General features: G+C 28.9%; 1 protein-coding gene and 1 pseudogene across 1 annotated transcript; one reads left to right on the forward strand and one right to left on the reverse strand.

Moving 5' to 3' along the window:
• Window positions 1-4,449: 4,449 nt before the first annotated feature.
• On the forward strand, window positions 4,450-16,725 carry LOC149876414 (pescadillo homolog). Its single transcript, XM_090075331.1, has 16 exons — window positions 4,450-4,560; window positions 8,610-8,689; window positions 8,804-9,067; window positions 9,200-9,293; window positions 9,643-9,676; window positions 9,802-9,845; window positions 14,319-14,408; window positions 14,565-14,681; window positions 14,810-14,875; window positions 14,969-15,011; window positions 15,395-15,441; window positions 15,611-15,744; window positions 15,836-15,961; window positions 16,070-16,281; window positions 16,377-16,516; window positions 16,618-16,725. Exons 1-16 carry the CDS (start codon window positions 4,540-4,542, stop codon window positions 16,690-16,692), a joined length of 1,587 nt encoding a protein of 528 aa, XP_089931457.1. The 5' UTR covers window positions 4,450-4,539; the 3' UTR covers window positions 16,693-16,725.
• LOC149876415 (uncharacterized) lies at window positions 5,417-6,373 on the reverse strand (annotated as a pseudogene).
• Window positions 16,726-17,062: the final 337 nt, after the last annotated feature.

Genomic DNA, 17,062 nt, shown 5'->3' on the forward strand with positions numbered 1-17,062 from the left:
GAGGTTTTCACGCTATGCATAAGCCAAGTCAAACCACCTTTAAATAGCAAATCAATACTTTGGTCTACAAAATGAAAACAGTGCGTGTAGCAATTAAACAATTATAATAGAAATTATTGGTATTACATAGTGGAACACTTATGTAACCATAACTTTGAAAACAGTGACCGAATATCACAGTAATCGGTAATGTTTTGAGGTATAAGTAGCAAAAAACTGACAAAATTTAAACTAAAGCTGCCATAAATCCGTAACCCGTAAACCAATCCGAGTGAAGTTTTATCCGAAGTTTGGTGTGGCTGTAGGTAACACTTGCACCAAATTTTATTAAATGATATAGAGTGGTTCTCATTCTACAGGTGTTTTTATTGGCGCACTATGAAGTCAAAGTTTCACTCAATTTGAGCATTCAAATCAAATTATTTTCCGCGAAAAAAATAAAATGATAGTTGATTCGCTGTAGCTATGTGTTACAATAAACACATAGCTACTGCGAATCAATAAAGTTGATTCGCAGTAGCTATGTGTTACTCAAAAAATTCGGGGCGACCTCTGTGACCACAAGCTCAAATCAACTAATGTTTAAGAAATCAAAAAAGAAACAAAAAATACTATTCAAAAATCTTTTTTTTCTATTTCTAGTTTTACATTCAAATAATTATATGATTATTTAATTGAAATTTAATATTTATCTTTGAAAGGATTTAAACCAAAATATGATTTTTTTTAAACATTGTAACAACCCTTTAAATATCAAAAGTTTAAAAAAACTAAAAGTAATTTTTATTTAAAGTGAATTAAATACTGAGTGCGAAAAATAAACTTAAAAAGTTTAAATATGAAAAATCACTAAAAAATTAACGGAATTCAAAAATAAATCCCGGAAAACGGTTTTTTGCTGAAAAATAAACTTTGTGCATCTTTAAGTAAAATTGTCACGTGATTTTTTAAACTTGTTAAACCTAAACAGTTTAACGAGAAACAAAATGAAGGTTGGTCCCAACCCTTACCGTAACCCAAACCATTTCTCCATAGAACCTATGTTTTGGATAACATAGCTATTGTTTTACACACAGTTAAAATCACTGGTTTCTATAAGAAGTTTTAATGATATCTCTCAAATTTGTTTTCGATTTCCCAAACAACTAATTCAGTGTAAATCGCTTTTCCTTCTTGTTCCAGAAGCTATTTAAACTTTATTTAATTTGTTCAACATATTCAAAATATCAATTTATCAAAAACTGAGATTGTTCATTAATTGTTGATAAAAAGTAATCAAACATGTTGACGAGTTTTTGGCTAAATTCTAGGCATGTCCATGTTAAATAACAAATGTATGAAAAATACGTGAAGTACATAAATCATTAATAGTTAAAAACAAGCATGAATAATCATGTAGGTTACTGAAAAGTTATTCTGTTGGGAGGTACAATTAAGTATTAAGGGGTTTACAAAAGATGGCGTATTTAGCGTTAAATCCCATTGGACCATCTTGTAACTGCCTTAAAGATGGGAAAAAGCTGTAGCTGACGATGGACAATACTTTGAAGAAACATATTACTCCAAAAAAATTTATTTGAATTTTAAAAGTTGCAAATAATTATAAATAATATTCACGTTTTTTAATACTTCAGTCAAAAAATTTTCTCAAAAATGATCTCATTACTTGTTGGTGCAATTAATGTGATAAATGTCAACGAATCACTACTCTATTAGGTACTTGACAGGTGGTTTCACTTCAAGAAAAGATTAGGAAAATAGAATCAACAATTTCGCTGCAGACAGTGAAAGACGATGAAAATCGTATTGAGATTTTAAGAAGCTTTTTTCTTGGAAGGCTGGCCTTCAAAAACGTTTTTCGTTGCTTTCTTTTACAACTTCGTCTTTGTTAAGTTCAGAGAAAATAAATCTCTAATGATTTAAACTGATGTTCTTTAAATCTTGCCATAAATAATGTTTTACTATTTTTCAGCAACAATTATTGCTCATAAAAAAAAAATAAATAAAATAAAAAGTTTTTTGAACATCTGGAATCTGGATTGGAGCTAATTGATGAGGTAGCGTTTGCTTTTATAACACAACTATTTAAAATTTTCTCTTGCAAATAATAGCCTGAATGTTTTCGTTTACATATGCTAAAATCCTCTCAATGTCCCGAAGCTCAAAATCTCGAACTATTGGGCATCTCGAACAATATTTTCGGTCCCCAGGACAATTTTTCCTCGTTATCTCGAACTTTTCACCAAACTTTCAGAACTTATGCGAAGGGATTTTTGCATTTTTGACTGTTTCGAGAACATTATATTTGCTAAATTCTTTTGAAAAAAGTATTTTTTTGAAATTGATTGTTTCTTTCATGTTAAACATGGCGCTCGTAAAACGAAGACATCCAAACAAATCTTGAATAGAAAAGTGCAAGACAATAAAAAACCGGGAAAAAGGGATGCCTAACAGAAAGGTGGCCGAAAAGAATGTAATATCAACCTGGGCTAACAATAAAGGCAAGTTATTGAGTTCGCATATAAAAAAAAGGCAAAAAATTTAAACGGAAGAAACTTCGAACAGTAGGGGAAGTGGGGGCATAACAGCCCCCGTAACGTTTAGATTAATGGAATATGAAAATAAAAACGGCATGCGTTTTTTTAACAGTGTATTTCGATAAACACATCAATTAAGAATTAAGAATTAAATAAAATAAAGCAATTAAGAAAAAAATAAAACGGTTTTTGAATATGTTATAACACAAAAATTAGACTTAGTGAAAAAAACGGTTGTGCCTTTATAGTGAGGCACAACCGCACCCTAATATATATATATATATATTCAAATTAGGAAATGCATAATTATATACCTACAATATATGATAATCACCAGATATACATAAATATTATATTTATGTATATCTAGTGATTATTATATATTGTGTAATGTAATATATGTTATAATATATTTCTAAGAGTATAAATCGATATCTTGTTATATTTAATATAAAAAGATATCGATTTATATTCTTAGCTTTAAATTTTAATTAAAGACTCATTTATAAAAATTAAATAAAAAAATACGAAATCTTATTTCCGACATTTCAAAACAATACTATTTCTATTTAAGTTTTTACATGAAGCATTCAAGTGTGACAATTGTGATTATTGTCATTCATAATTATCCAAGGATGAAAAACATCAAAAGTACGCGGTTGTGCCTCCTGTGCGTCTATGCGGTTTTGCCCTGAAGGACAGTTTTTAGAAAGAATGCAGTTTCATAGGTTGCTCATTAAGTTATGCCGATGTCAAAAACGGTTTTTACTTAATGAAATAATGCTGATAATAAATATTGCTTAATCCTCAAAAAAAAGGTCTGGAAAAATTTGATGTAAATATAATATTTTTATCAAAATAGACATTATTATGTACAACTTCCCAGAAACGCAACAGGCATTCTTTTTGACATAATCGAAATAAAGGAAACTGGTTTACCGACGCATGGTATACTTTTTGCCATATTAGGTAACATTTTTCAATGGGAAATGTTGAAAAACGGTTATGCCTCCATATGCTGTTTTGCCCCCACTTCCCCTATTTCGAATTTCGAAAACGCATATGATAACTTCGAGAACGCAGACAAGGCTATAATCACGTGGTTCGTCGCGAAAAGAAGTCAACAACTACCGTCCGCTGACATCATACTGAAAGAAAAAGCACATTTCTCTAAAGCATTGGGAGAGTTGGAGTTTGTAACAAATGAGTAATCCTGTTTTACAACTTTGAGTAATTGTTAAATAATCAATTCTTGGTTTATAAAATCTATTTAAAAAAAACTCTTTGAAAATCAAGTATCAAGAGTGACATGAAAATAAGTTCTTACATATTTAAAAACATTAAAATCAAAAATAGTTAAGAAATTTTTTCTTCCGGTTAAATCCGAATGAAAAAATACGAGGGAACAAATACGAACGATTACCGGATGAAAAAATATGAACACGAGGTCTTCTAACATTTCATTATTTGTATTTACGGTCAAGGCTATACATTAGTAAACTTCTGTTTTTTTTAATAAAATGATCTCTCCCTTTATGCTAATGTACAAAGTAAAAGGAGATTTTGAAAATAAAAGTATAGATGATATAAAATGTTAGCTGAAAATTATATGAACTAATAGCTTAACAAATTTTTTCTAAGTGCTCCCTGTTACATTTGTCTGAAAATACTCACAAATATATACTTTTATGTATGTATGTATGTATGTATGTATGTATGTATGTATGTATGTATGTATGTATGTATGTATGTATGTATGTATGTATGTATGTATGTATGTATGTATGTATGTATGTATGTATGTATGTATGTATGTATGTATGTATGTATGTATTTATTTATTTATGTAAAGTGAGTATTAAAAGTATTAAATGGTAAAATTCCACTGTCTGTAGTTTCCCTTTTGTTTATTTTTAGTTTATTTTTATAATTTAGCAAATCAAAAAAGCACAGAACTTGTCAAAAACAAATCTTAATTTTTTAAGCAGCAAAATAACTAGAGATGGGGAAAATGAAAAAAAAGGTAACAATATATATATATATATATATATATATATATATATATATATATATATATATATATATATATATATATATATATATATATATATATATATATATATATATAATTTGAATCCTATTGTTATCAGAAATGTAAGTGTGTCCTGATATAATTCTGTTAACCTGCTTTTGTTCTTGATCAATTTAAAATTTAAATTTGCATTGTGAGCAAAAAAAAAAGTATTGGACCAAATAAAATTTTGTTTGAATTCATTCAACTTTGGGTAAGTCTTTGAAAGTTTTGTAATTGAAGTTTTATTTATTTAACTATATATAGAATATAAAATGATAGTAAATAAAAAAATGTATAAATGAAACAAGGTTGGAAAAAATCCGGTTTTTTTTTAAAACAATCCACCCCACTGGGTTTTTTTGGGTTCTATTGGGTTTTATTGGGTTTTTTTGGGTTTTTTTAAAAATAGCTTTTTTTGGTTAGAAAATGAAAGACATAATACCTATTTTGCATTTAAACTATCTTTATACATTTAATTTTTTCAAAATAATAATTAAAAACACATGGTAATAGTTATATTTATTTATTAAAAAGAGCTTTTACAAGGAAAATTTAATAAATTGAAGAGCTGTAAATAAAATTCTCCTTACATAATTTTACTTTGTTTGATTATTACAATAATTTTCAATTCTTGTCAGCTTTTCAGATGTTTTTGATAGATTTCCAGTTAAACACTTCCTCTGGGATCATCAAGAATAAACTAAAACAAATATAAATTACACTTAAATAATAGAAATAGAATTTTTTTTCAGAATTTAGATGGTTATTCTGAAGTTAAAAACGATTTTTCCTACTACTTACCTACTTATTGATCAGATTCAATATCATCACAGGAACTGCTGTCAGCTGCTGAGTTATTATGAAATGATTTGTAAATCTTCACAAGTTTCATTGCCTTATCTGCACCAAGACGATTCCTGATCTTCGACCAGACAAATCCAAAGGTTGAAAACCATCTCTCAATTGAGGCTGAGCTAACAGGACAGGAGTGTAGAGAAGCTAGAAAGCTGCAGAAATTGGCAGAAACCTCTTTATCCCTGATTTGAGATCTAATAAACTTTCCTTTTATGATGTTCCACCATTCTGATGGAGAGATAACCTTCAGTGATTCTGAGAAAATTTGCTTGGGGAACACCTCCCTGTCCTTCAAGTTAAACTTGTATAGTAAGCCCAAGAAATCAGGGTTTCTCTCCTCTAACCATTGTTCTGCAATGTTTTCATTATCATTATCAATGAAGCTTTTGTAATCATCTACATAGTTATGGTCAGTTATATACGCCAAAATATGAAAGGGTTGTACAGCATCTTGAAATCTCTTCTTTATTGCATTATAGTATATGGATAGCTCTGAAATGAATACCAGATATGAACTGGGTCAGAGAGATGACAAGAATCACTCTGCATCTTGTCTAAGGCAATCCCCAATTTTTTCATTTCACTAAGAAGGCGACTTGCCTCACGTTTGATGGCTATATTCTCAATTATTCTTCCAATATTGGCTGGAAAATCTTCCATCTTCTCTCCATAGATCTCCACGTAGAAGTTATAATTTTCTGGTATGTCTCAATGCAGGCAACTTGAGAGTTCCAGCGTGTTTCATTTGGCAGCTGAGGCATACATCCACCTTTTTCCTTTAACAAACCATGGGCCATATGCACATTTCTAAAATATTTCTGAACTTCCACAACCTGTTTTAGAATTGTTGAAAAAGAATTGCAAATGTCTTTCTGTAGCAAATTCATATATTGTGCATTACAGCCATATGTTAACATATCAGGATACTCTTGTTTGATCAGTTCTTTCATTTTCTTCATCTTAGCTTCATTGTCAGTGCAGACAGCAAATACAAACTTATTATAATCATTTTTTATGCTAACTATAGCTTCATTGATGATTTTGATGCAGTATTCTGCAGTTTTTTTTTCTGATCCTGAGTCAACTATGTTGTACAGATAACTCTTTTTTCCATCATAAAATGAGTGAGCAATTATTGGGTCATTCTGAATACTAGACCATCTTGACAAATTACCAACATGTCTTTGGTTTCCAGTTCGTTCTTTATCCCAGCTGACAGATCATCATAGACTTCATTTAATAGATCTCCACCCAGTTTCTTTCAGCTTGGTGGGACATACCCAGGACGAAGAAGAGAGCAAAGTTTCTGAAACTCACAATTTTCCACTGAATTAAAAGACATGTTAGAGCTAAAAAAAAAACCGGGCAACTTGCATGTCAATGACATCTTTCTGATCATTTGATGTTTACCTACAAAGTTATTTAAGTTACTACTTTTAAACCTTTTTGCTGGTGTGGAGCTGGACATAATAGATCCTTCAGAAATTGAAGTATCTGACTCATTTTACAAGAGGCTAATATTGCTCATTGAGCTTCCAGGTCTTAGTTCTTGTTCAGCAGTGTCCTTTCTCTTTTAACACTTCTCCAAATGAATACGAACTCTTTCAATTTTTCCACTAATCTTCTCTGAGCAATGGTCACACTGAACACTATTTTTGTCCCCTTCTATCTCACTGACCTCCTTCCACTCCCATCCTTTCTTCCTTCCACTTCTGAATGGCATTCTTATAAAGATTTTTTTCTGAAAAACACATATTGCATCGAAATATGCAAGTTAAATATACTTAATGCTACACAAATAATAATACTGTTTGAATAAAAGTTTCTTGAGTATATTGTAAGATAGAACACAGGCCTGACTTTGATATGGTTGATGAAAGCCACTGAGATCACTGAAAGTATATTGTAAAAAATACTAAAACTATTTTTTCAGAAATATTTCAAAAAAATCATTTATTTTAAAAGTTTTGATTCTTATTAAATACTATATTCTGATCATATCCATATCCTCTTTTCAATAATAATTACCTTTTAATTAGTCATAATTATGTTTAAATGTTTTCTGAAATAAATAAATCACAGAAAAAAACCAAGCAAAGAGAATCCTTTAAATAAAATATTATTTTAAAAAAACCAAAAAAAAACCGGGTTTATTTAACTGGGTTTTTTTGGGTTTTTTTAACTGAGTTTTTTTGGGTGGGTTTTTTAATGCCAACCCTGAAATGAAATCATTTTTATAATTATGACTTGGCAAAAAGAATCAGACAACTGCAATCAATTGCAGCTGAATCAATTAATAGAAATGTTATTCAATTAATAAAAATCACTTAAAATCTGCTAGAAAGTTTGCAGAAAAGGTTGAAGAAGATCATATTAGTCACTTTACAGACTATTTGAAACATGATCAGAGATCAAGAGTTTAATGGCAGACTAGTCTGCAAGACTAGTTTCGTGGCTGACTAGTCCGCAAGAAACCTTTTTTGACCAAAAAACAAATCATATGAAGATTTGAATTTGCTGAGATGTATGCCAATATATAATGTATAGGGTGTAAATTAAACTGCATGAGACGAATTGTGAAATTCGTTGTTGGAAACTATGGATTGGGGTGCTACGTCATGGCAAGGAGTTGAGAAAGTAACTTTTATTGATAACATCATAAATGCCGCAACATTTACAGACATTCTTAAAATGAATATCATATCTTCTGAAAATAAGTATCAAGAAACAACTTTATCTTCCAGCTAAACAATGATCCCAAGCATACAACAAAAGAAACAAAAAAATAGGTTCACTTAAGATGTTGTAGAAAAGATCAAGAAGTGCTTACAGTTTCCAGATTTAAATCCAGTTTGAATGGAAAATTATAAGCAATCAATTGTCAATGACTGGCTGGAATGACAAAAATTGCTATGTTGACCTCTCAAAGCAATTTCTTACTAGTCAAAAAGAAAATCAGAGTTTTGAAAATTAAGGTTTTAAAAATAGCCAGAATATATATATATATATATATATATATATATATATATATATATATATATATATATATATATATATATATATATATATATTATATTCATATTTATTTATAAACATATGAGTAAAAAAAAGTTCTTATAAGCAGATATGAATAATATTTTTAGGGAGAGAGTGGTTCTGCTACAAATTATATTAACAGAAACCAAGCACTAAAAAAGTTGCAACTCAGCTTACCAGACTTTCGGTATCTTTTACTTAATTGCTTTGGCTTAACATATTTTTATGACAAGCGTGTTATATTTTTGAAAAAGCAGTTATAGGTTTAATAAATCTAACAATACATATATTTTTGGTAAAGGAGATTATGCATTTTGAAAGGAATATATCCACGCGAGCCAAGAAATCGAAAGAAAGTAGGGAAAGGAAGTACTGCCTATAAAACTTACTACTATGTCAAAGATATTCAGTTCTTAGCACATGAGCCTGTGCTGAATAAATTTCGAGAGTTTAAAGTTTTCATGAGAAAGTTAAAGCGTGCGATCGGTAGAGAAGAATACAGTGATGCTAATCACTTGGAAGAAAATAAACCAATCTATACTCTAGATCACATTGTTAAAGAAAGGTACATTTTATTTTTTTTGCTATTTTTCTTACACTTATCTCCCAACATAAATGTAAAATATTGAATGTTAGCAGTGGTTTGCATCATTTGTCTTAAGTTAATGCTTCTTGCTTTAATCTGAGCTTCATTTAGATACCCAACATTCATTGATGCCTTAAGAGATTTGGACGATGCTCTTTGTATGGTATTTTTATTTGCAAGATTACCTCAGACTGATAAAATTGAGGTTAGATAAAACACATTTATGCAACTTTCAAAAAAACTATTTAAGTACTAAAAGTCTACTTACAAGAGAAGAGGTTAAAAAAGTTTTCATATTTTTAAGCCTTTTATATTACTATAAGTTTTTAAGCTTCAATTTCTTTTTAAAGCTGTTTTGTTTATAAATTTTTACCATAGTGTACAATAAATAAGTTCTCTTATGGAGGTTGCTACTACAAATCTCATATATCAATTAAGGCATCATTTAATGCATCATTTAACACAATTCTTGAGCAGTACACTAAAGAAAATTTTTAAAACAATAAAATTTTGATTATTTACATTTGCCTAAAGATTTCTTATTTTTTTCTCAGATGAGTGTCGTGAAAAAGTGCAAGCGTTTAAGCGGTAAGATGATAAAATTTTGGATTTTTCACCAAAGTTTGTTTGCTTATATTATGGCCTTTAGAGCATATAATGGATTCAACTATAGAATTTTTTTTTTTTTTTTTAAATTGTTTTTTTTATTTTAGTTGAATTTCAGCACTATATCATATCTTCAAGATCTCTTAAAAAAGTAATTGTAACTTTTAATTTATTTAATTTATTTTAAATCATGGCCTACTTAAATACACAGCCTTCTTTCCTGCTTAAATTGAAAAAAAAAATAGAAGGCCAGTTTGAAAATTTTGTATTCTTTTGGATGGGCAAACTTTCTCAATATATTTTAATTATTCCTCTATAAATTTTAAATAAGTAAATCCGGCACAAAGTAAAAACTTTTGAGTTTTCTAAATCCTAATCTCTACTAAACTTCACTTAACTTTATATACTTGATTACAGCTTCTTTTTGTTAATAGATAGTAATTATGGTTAATAAATGCTGTGTTGTTAGTTGTACCCCCAATTATCTAGGTGGTGAAGTAGTTCCAGTTTTTGTTTTTACAAAAGATGATGATCTGAGAATGTTATGATTTAGATTTGTAAATAGAAATTTCTGAACTGTAACAAAATCATCTGTGATCTGTTTAAAAGACTTTGAGAAAAAATTAATACATAAAGGAGCATTAGCAAAACGACTTTGTTTGCTGTTTAACCTAAAGCCTGTTCCTACATTATACCTGGCTAGCATAGCAACTGCTTCTCTTCCAGTTATATCTGGACCATGAAAATTAACTACTAAAGGAATTTTTCAAGAAGTGAATATCAGAAATTTTTATCAAATGATATTATTGAAGATCTCAGTTTCCTTTCAGCTGCTGATTCACCAGCAGGATATTTGTTTTCCAAGTTTGGTGATTGTGTCGTGTTCCATATAATTATTCAAAATGAAAAAATATGAGGGAACAAATACGAACGATTACCGGATGAAAAAATGTGAACACGAATTCTTCTAACATTTCATTATTTGTATTTATGGTCAAGGCTATATATTTGTCAACTTCTGTTTTTTTTACGCATATCTGAAGTTGCTGAATCTTTTTGTATCAAAAAATGTCCAACTTTTTTATAAAAATCTTCCAGTTTCCTTACCACTTTGGTTCAGAGTAACCCACCAATGTATGTTAAAAAGGAGTATGCTGGAAAACCTCAATTCACGTTTTAGCACAGAAAAAGAAAAGTTGTCTTCTATTCTTGAAGAACTCAAAAGTCACCAAATAAAAAAAAACCAAATTCATTCTACAAATGTTCTTGAATTTGTATTGATGTTGCAGTACACATCACTACAAACTTATTATTTACTGCTGAAGGAATTCCCACTCCCGTCTATATCACTGTTAGGCAAGCTTAAATTAGGTGAAATAGGTTCTATGAAAGTTTTGAAGTTGCTACATGAAAATGGGATCTTATCAAAAGATCTTATAATAATTTTTGATGAAATATATTTGCAACAATGTACTGAATATTCTGGTGGCAATGTTATTGGGATGAGTGAGGAAAATGAATGCTATAGAAGTATCGTCTCTTTCATGACAGTTGGTTTGAAAGAAAATATCTCCTGCGTTGTCATAGCAATGGTTAAAGTCTGAAATTCTTAACCTGACTCAATTTTTAATTAAAAATATTTTTAATGTTCAAGGTGTTGTTTTTGACAATCATGCTTCAAATATTTCCTCTTTTACAATAATACTTGATACACATGGTGAAAAAAAATATGATTATACTTTCAAATGGGGGGGGTGGCAGATTCCTTTTCAGTTTGAAAGATGTTATTTATAGTGAGAGTATAATCCAAGTAAAAAGTTTAACAAAAGAAGGAATAGACATTTTTGAAAATGATTCAATGCTGATGAATATATACAACATTTTAGATCCTTTATGGAGCAGATCAAAAAGATTTCGATTGTGTGACTTTATTGGATGATTCTTGTGAAGTTGTCAGTTATTGCTGATTTTATTGCCAAAAAATTGATTAAGAAGTTGAGAATATGTTGCAAATTGCTTTGTACTAAATATTTTCAACAGGAGTCAACTGATTATATATATATAAATTATTAGTCGAGAGGTGGGCTAATAACTCCATCAGTACTGCTTTTAGAATATGTCTGTGACAGTTTAACTATGCTATATCACATTTTTGATGTTATTTATCAGTCTCAAAATGCAATAATGTAAAGCAGCATTGTGCTGAATATACAGTTCTTTGCAGTAGAGAAGGGTATCAACCATTTTTATGTTCAAATCATCAAAACTGTGGAAAAGAAATTATACACAGTCATTTCAAATATTTATTTTAATAACACCAAGAAAGAGAGTCAAGTATTCGATTATTGCAGATAACATTGTTTCATTTAAAAAAAAGACAGAAAAATGAACATTTCCATTGCCAAATTTAACCCATATCTTTCTCTAATCGTTGTATTTGGAAAACAAATAACTGGAACTACCTTCACTACAAATATAACTAGAGGTGGAACAATAATTAAAAGCATTTATTAACCATAATTATTATCCTATATTAAAAAGAAGCTACAATTAAGTAGTTTAGTGAAGTTTAGCAGAGTTTAGATTTAACTAGCCAATGGAAAGATTTTTTATCCTGTGCCAGATTTACTTAATTAAAATTTACAGCGCGATAATTAAAGTTGTTTTGAGAAAGTTTGTCCATCCGACAAAATATATGATTTTCAAACTGGCCTTTTTTTTTTTTGATTTAAGTAGGAAAGAAGGCCATGTATTTAAGTAGGCCATGTATTTAAGTAGGCCATGTTAAAACTAATCTAGTCCATTAGTATCATAGTGTACTTCTTTCTGTTATAGTGAACTTTGGAACAAATTTAAAAAACCCTCAGAAAGAAAAAGAAATTTATCAATTTGTTATTAAGTCAGAATACTGACTTAATAACAGATTGATGAAATGTTTTTTTTTCAATTTTGTTTTATAAGTTACATTTTCCATACAATTAAGATAATATTATTGTAGCAACAAATTGAATAATAGTTTTATTTAAACAGCGGTTGGGTACTTTTAGGTGAATTTTTAAGAATTGATCTGTATCAGCTGGGGATAGGGACACTTATTGTGGTTCAGAATTTAAGCTCTTGAAATCATCAGCTGTTATAATTTTTACAAGTGAAATTAAGATGTAATGTATGGTTTATTATGATTTTATATTTTAAAGTAACAAGCACTAAAAAATAAAATACATAATCAACTATAAAGTTGCTGAAACCTCCTCAGTAATTCAACTAGAACAATGTTAGGTCCTTTTCAAAACCTCTTTGAGTAGCTCTTTACATAATAGAAAGATGTTTGGAGTTTTATATGGTCAAAGAAAACCTCACTCCAATTATCTTTCTAATATTTAAACAGAGTTGAGAGGATTTTTCAGAGGTCAGAGATGAGAGAATTTTTAAACCAGCTATGAAACTTATGAAATGAAATGTAATAAACTAAAAAATATTTTCTTAGCGTTACTATGGAGTTTGACTGAATGGACTAATCTGTGGCTCATCTCATGATAAAGAAGTTTCTTTTTTTTTTTTTTTTTTTTTTTTCAAAAAAAAGAAACTCCTTTTTTTTTCAAAAAAAAAAAACCATCATAGAGAAAAAGTTGTTAGGAAGATAATTTTATTTTGTTAGAAGACATAGGTGTATATGTAAGATGTAACTATCCTTAGACTAGTTGCCTTTTTTTTAGTTCTCATTCTTCTAATGTTTAAAGAAAACTATATACATACTTTGTGTGAAATTTCGTCTGAAAAAAATTATCAATACTATTACTTATTTTTAACATGATGTTTAAATTTTGAAGCTGTGGTGTTTTTTTACTTGTGATAAATTTTCAAATTTGTTAACTAAAAGCCATAAAATATCTGTATTTAACTTCCGCATGTGTTTGCCTTACTTGTATCATAGATCAAGTTTATTAAAAAAAAACCCAGGACATTCCTATCTTACAAAAATTATAGACTGAACCCATTACAAAAATGTTTAGAAAAGTCTGTGATCTTGTTGAATGGAGGAAAGTTTTAGTTGTAATCACAGAAAAGTAATTTTCTTCTAGGTATTTGAAATTTCCATAAAAGTTAATAAAAAAAAAACATGAAATGCATCACAGAGCTTCATATTCTTATCTGGTCTTCTATGGAATCAATTTGCAATTTGTGCCAGTCTGTTCAGCAAATCAATTTAATTTTTTTCTCTTAAACTAGTGACAAACTAGTTAGCAGACCAGCCCAGTCTTTCAAAAACTAAAAAATATATAGTTTTTTAATTTTTTATATTTTAAATAATTTTTTCTTACTATATCTTTTTTTTTTTGTTAATAAAAGCATGTAATCAAGTTTAATTTAAATAAAGAAAAAAAGACTTTTATCAACTTGCCAATATATATTCAACTGTATTATCCTCATTTTGAGTTTTGTTTTTTGGTTACTTTATTTGCACTAATATTCTTGTGTGTAAATATTCTTTATTCATTCAAATTTTCATTTTCATTTCAAATTTTAAAAAATGATTAATTTTAAATAAAGTTTTCTTGGTTTATTTTTCATCACAGTGTTATTAGGATATTTCAGTTTTGAGTTACAAGTATTTATTTTTTAGGTGTTTATATCCATTAAAGGAATTTATTTTCAAGCTGAAATTCAACAGCAAACTGTGACATGGGTTGTCCCACACAACTTTACACAAGAGGTTTCTTTTTAATGCTAATATTTTTTAAAAATTAAATTCTTCACATTGTTTATCATTTAACTGGTATGAAATACTTAAGTAATAATGCAATATGTAAAATTTTTAAAAATTATTTATGCATAAACAATTTTATATTATAATTGAATTATGTTTTAGCTCCCAGATGATGTTGATTTCCGTATCATGCTCACATTTATTGAGTTTTACACAACAATGTTAGGATTCATAAATTTTCAACTATACCACACCTTAAACCTTCAATACCCTCCTCAGGTTAGTTTATCTTTTATTTTAGACTACCTGTCAAAAAAAAAAAGGATGATCTGTTTGAAATCACAATATGTTATTGTAGTTTAAATCATTTGTACTTAGTAAACTGGACGTTTTTTTATTATTTATAGTTAAAAGTGAACAATAATGAAGATGAAATAACAGAATTTTGCCAAGATGTTGACCTGTATGATGAGGTGAAATAAAAAAGTTGTTCATGTTTTAGATTTAAAACCTAAATACCAATAGGTTTTTTTGCCGAGAATTTCAATTGATTTATTTCTCTTTAGAAATTAGCAGCATTATCAAGTAGTTTAAAGACTGCTCTGGAAGGTACGCTGAAAGTTTTTCTTACATTATCAAGTTTAGTTAAAAGTTTTCTTGGAGTTTTAATATTGTGCAATCTTGCAAGTTATATTTAAGTCTTTTATTTTCTTCTGATTACTATTTTATTTAATTAGAATGAAAAATTAAGTCACTGGATTACAGTAAAAGTAATGCTATGGTTAATTTATTGATTTCTTTGAGTTAATGACTAAGATATAAAGTATTTTTTTAGTATTTTGGTAATAAACTTAAAGAAATCAATAATTTTCCACTATCCAAATCAAATATTTTCTGCAATTTTTACATTTGTTACTGTAAAGATAAGTGCTAAAGTGAAATGATTGAGGCAAGTTCTATGAGAGATTTTTTTTTTTAAATTGTCATTTTAGTTCCGGACGAAACTGTTGATTTTGATGTGTTTCCTGCTGAAGAAGGGGTAAATCTCATAATGTGTGAGAAATCACAACATTCAAGTTTACGATTGAAGTTTTGTATAATTTGAAATAAAAACTTCATGGAGTTAGCATCCTTTTGATTTTGTCGTTCACATGTATTTTTTTTTTGTCATTTTTAATTCTTTCTTGAAATAACGAATCTTGATTTAGAGCAAAGAGTCAGAGGAACAAAAGAAAGCTACCGAGGAAGCACAGAAAGAAAAGAATTTTCTGTCTTTATTTTCTTCTATGAAAGTGTTCTTGTCCAGAGAAGTTCCCAGAGAAGCTCTTGTGTTCATTTTAAGGTAAGAAATCAGCCTGCATCTTTATACCAATCTTTATTTTTTATTTCGAAAAACAAGAGAAACAGCATTGTATTTCTTTGAATGTTTGCAGATCCTTCGGTGCAGAAGTGTCCTGGGATAAGACAGTGGCAATTGGTTCAACGTTTTCAGAAAATGATGAATCAATTACGCATCAAATAGTTGATCGACCTGTTATAAAAAATCAAATACTTTCCAGGTGAACTGGTGCAAATGGTTAAATATTTTTTGTTAATATTTAACTAATATTATCTTCTCATTCGGAAATTTTTTTTTTAATGTGAATGATAAGTTTATTGATTTTTAGGCGTTACCTTCAACCTCAATGGGTGTTTGATTGTGTAAATGCACGAAAGCTTTTACCGGTAGACGACTATCTCCCAGGTGCATTGTTACCTCCGCATCTTTCTCCTTTTGTAGAAGAAAAAGAGGGCGATTACATACCACCTGAGCGAAGGCAGATAATTGAGATGGAGAAAGAACTTTTGAAGAAAAATGCCGAAGCTGATGATGAAATAGGTAACAGTATTTGTATATACGAATAGGCGTTTGATTGAATTTAGTTTGTGTACGATTAGCTTATAACAGTACAGTTTACTCTCTTTCTACTTTAGTTTCAACAGGAGAAAAGCGTAAGGCAGATTCTGACTCAATGACCGCAGAGGAGAAAAAGTTGGCAATATCCATGCTTCCCAGGAAAAAGAAGGCTTTATATGATAAAATCATGTATTCTAAAAAGAAAAAGGCGTCACAGGTGCACATTTTTTTCTTTAGAAGAATGAGTTCATCAAATAAGTTATTTGAGCTTCAATAATTTAAATTTTTGACGTTTTTTTTTTTTCTCTTGAATTTTAGGTTCGAAAACTTGATGATAAACGTAAAAGTCACGACGAAATTCAACGACATAAAAAGAAAGACAAAGTGCATTAAGTTTGATTGCTTGATATTTGAATTTAAACATAACTTTTGGCTTATCCTTCGCGATTTCCTATATTTTTTTTCTTTCTTGAAACTTTTAGAAAAATTGGCTCTTTGTGCTAGACCTTTCACGGAAAATTTTTGGTCTAAAAAACTTCACGCATTTAACTATTTATCCAAATAAGTTGCTATGGCTTTTCTGTCACATCCTTTTTTGAATATTTATTCGTTTTTCGTTTTTAATTGTTACCTTCCATGATCTTTGCCGAAAAGTTTTTTTATCTGCTATATCTCACATTCATTTCAATTTGGACAATTAGAGGTCATTCAAAAAGGGATGTACGGTATATTTATTTAATTAGTTACCACAAAAAATATTAAA

This window comes from Hydra viridissima, unplaced genomic scaffold (assembly GCF_058129835.1).
Source record: "Hydra viridissima isolate aposymbiotic clone 2 unplaced genomic scaffold, HvirCarnegie_v1 scaffold_20, whole genome shotgun sequence".
Taxonomy (NCBI): domain Eukaryota; kingdom Metazoa; phylum Cnidaria; class Hydrozoa; order Anthoathecata; family Hydridae; genus Hydra; species Hydra viridissima.

Coding starts and splice junctions, on each gene's coding strand:
- LOC149876414 (XM_090075331.1), top strand. CDS start 4,540: ATGGGGAAAATGAAAAAAAAG. Junction 15,962..16,069: donor AAAAATCAAATACTTTCCAG/GTGAACTGGTGC, acceptor ATTGATTTTTAG/GCGTTACCTTCAACCTCAAT. Junction 16,517..16,617: donor AAAAGAAAAAGGCGTCACAG/GTGCACATTTTT, acceptor CTTGAATTTTAG/GTTCGAAAACTTGATGATAA.